Raw genomic sequence first — 2,864 nt, 5'->3', positions numbered from 1 at the left:
TCATTTTCCGATTTGATCTTGGAGTGAGTGATAGGGAGGTTTCTTCATTATCGGTTATGAGCTGTATCGTGTTTGATTTGATGCTTTTTGTTGATTCTGGAGCTCGAGCTGAGCTGGAAGTTATGTGCAACGTTTCTATTTGTGAACCTCTTGTGTTTTGAGTGGATTTAAGGTTTTTCGGTTGTGAATTCTGAGCCCAGTAGTTACTTCAGTGCCGAAATGAAATTTTGGTACTGTGTTTGATAATTTGTCGATGATTTTGAATTCTGCAGGTGGCTGATAATTTGCTACATGATTCCAGTAGCAATCTGGAAACCTTGATATTTTGTTCTCAGACCTTGAGAAGCAAGGTAAGCACTGTTATTGTACTTATTGTTTTATGTAGTCACGCACAACTACAAAATGCTTGCCCTTAAGCTTTTTTCTTGTTGATTTTGAGTGTTTAATTTTGTATGATCAAGGTGCAACGAGACTTTGAGGAGCTACCTTCCACAGCTTTCCGGCCATTGCGTGATTCATTAAATGTGAGTGACTATCCATCTTGTAATATTTTGAGGTGATCCGAGAGTGTCTGCTGGCTTGTTGGGAATTATTGATGTCTGTCAGCTATGACCATTCAGATGCGGTAGTATGTACAATAAGTAATGAATTTGCTAAGGCTTTATTTTCATTGTTGTTTTGAACACAGAACTTGCTAAAAAAGTTCCACAAGGGTCATCCAAAAGTCAGAACTCAGGTTCATCTAGAAGTCCTTTGCACCGTTCTATCTTTTCTTACAGTTATTTTTATTATCATTTGAATATGTTTAAATGGAAGTTTAGGGTAACCAAATGTATTCTTCAAATCTTTTTAATGTGTAGATTAGCATTGCTGTGGCTGCATTGGCTGTGCATGTGCCTGCTGAAGATTTGGGAGATGGTGGTATAGTGAAATGGCTTAGGGACGAGATGGATTCTCATCCGGAATATATACCAGGATTCTTGGAGTTACTAACAGTTTTGCCAGAGGTCATAATATGATATGTGTGATTATGTGTCATCTCTTCATTTTATTAATGAGACAAATGCCTAAGGTTTGAGTTACTAAGTGACAAGTTGTTATAATTTTCAAAGTTGCTGCCTTGTCGGATAGTATTTTATTCGACAAGTAATGTCATGCAGCTCGTAGATTCTTATATAAATGGTTGTGATAAAGTCTTTTAATTATTGCAAGTTGATTAACAGTTTCTTTGGTTGTTCTGCATGCATACCTTTAATGTATTTTGTCTTTATAAACAGGAAGTATTAAACTATAAGATAGCAGCTCGGCCTGAAAGGCGTCGTCAATTTGAAAAAGAGCTTACTTCTCAAATGGAGATTGCTCTAAATATTTTGACAGCTTGTTTGGCTATTTCTGAGCTTAAAGAGCAGGTGGGCAATGAGTTCCTGTATTCTCTGTGTGTGTGTGTGTGTGGCCCTAAGTGGTTGGCATGACTGAGGTATTTTAAACTCAGTTTTATTGATGAATTCTCCAATGGTGATTTTTTTTTCTTGGTTATCATTCAGGTTCTTGAAGCGTTTGCTTCGTGGCTTCGCCTAAAGCATGGGTACTAATTTTTTCCTACCTCTTTGCATATTGGAGTGTTCGGCTAAGTTGTTTTTATTGAATGTATTAATATATTATTCTGATCAAGATTAATTATTCAAGAACTGTTTTGTATAAATGAATCATCTGAATTGTGTAGCATATTGGAGGAAGCTTGTCAGATGAGTGTGCTTTACTGTCAAGTATTTAGTTAAATTTTTTTTGGGTGATCTATAGTGCTCTCAACTATATGTATATATTTGGGTATTTTAAAATCACACATATATAATTGACAGTTGGCTTTTAAACAAAAGAATGTTGAATGGAATGAGTATCTCAACTTATAGGAAACAGACTTGTCAAGTGAAACTGATGGAAAGCATAGATGCATTCCACAAATGCTGTATAATTTCAGGAAGGGTTTATAAAGTTAATGAAGAATATGGGGAGATATGTATTTAATTTGAATATTACAACTTTATTATCTTGGTTTATTTGTTTCTTTTTCCATTGGCTTTACTATTTCTCTTTAAATTTTTGTTCGTTTCAGGATTCCCGGATCTGTTCTCAGTACTCATCCATTAGTTCTTACAGCATTATCAAGCTTGAATTCTGAGTTTCTTTCTGAGGCATCTGTAAATGGTATGTATGATAGCATGGGAAAATACTAATAATTTTCTATTTTTTGTAAATATTCATATGCTTTTTGTTGGTTGAGCAATGAAATGTAGGAAGGAAGATATGATAAAATAAGCTAATGAATAGTATGAAGTTTGATATTCATTTTATTTGATATATTTTGTCACAGAAGAAAAAGCATCAAGTCCTAGATTCTTGAATAACAACTAAATCATGAAATATAAGGAAGTATAGAAATCACTCGTAAGATATCATTTAAGGTACTCTCTAAGATACAATTAGTATAAAATAATTGAACTTTATAATTAATACTCAATGCATTTTAGTTACCCAAAAAATGTAATGCATTTGACTTAGAGGCTGCTAGCTTTGCCTTCTCATTCAGCCTTTATGTTCTTTAAGGTTGAGGTCTAGGTTTATTGGTAGTTTGGAGTTTTTCTTTGTGGGACCTATAGTCTTGATAGTTAAGCTTTGAAATAGCTCATGTTTGTGTTGGAAATATGAAAAATATTGACCTTTTGCTCCTGCCAGATCTATTGTTATTTTTTGATGTTTTACTCCATTCTCCTCCTTAAATTAAGCGTCCCCCCCCCTCCCCTTTTAACTTTCGAAAATTATTTGTTTATTTTTTTTTTATTTTAAGAAAGATTTAATCACTTGAG

General features: G+C 33.9%; 1 protein-coding gene across 3 annotated transcripts in view; it reads left to right on the top strand.

Moving 5' to 3' along the window:
- Positions 219-2,864, top strand: part of LOC107611039 (transportin MOS14) — a 13,767-nt gene continuing 11,121 nt past the window's right edge. For all 3 annotated transcript variants that reach the window (XR_002362506.1, XM_021123208.1, XM_021123217.1), the window contains exons 1-7: positions 219-350; positions 462-524; positions 689-736; positions 861-1,007; positions 1,278-1,409; positions 1,545-1,585; positions 2,114-2,205. Coding sequence is in view for 2 of the 3 variants with exons in the window: in XM_021123208.1 (XP_020978867.1) it covers positions 948-1,007; positions 1,278-1,409; positions 1,545-1,585; positions 2,114-2,205 (325 nt within the window). In the remaining variant the exon portion in view is untranslated. The remainder of the gene's footprint in view (positions 351-461; positions 525-688; positions 737-860; positions 1,008-1,277; positions 1,410-1,544; positions 1,586-2,113; positions 2,206-2,864) is intronic.

The sequence above is a fragment of the Arachis ipaensis genome, chromosome B01 (assembly GCF_000816755.2).
Source record: "Arachis ipaensis cultivar K30076 chromosome B01, Araip1.1, whole genome shotgun sequence".
In the NCBI taxonomy this organism is placed as follows: domain Eukaryota; kingdom Viridiplantae; phylum Streptophyta; class Magnoliopsida; order Fabales; family Fabaceae; genus Arachis; species Arachis ipaensis.
This window is presented reverse-complemented; position numbering and strand designations above follow the sequence as displayed.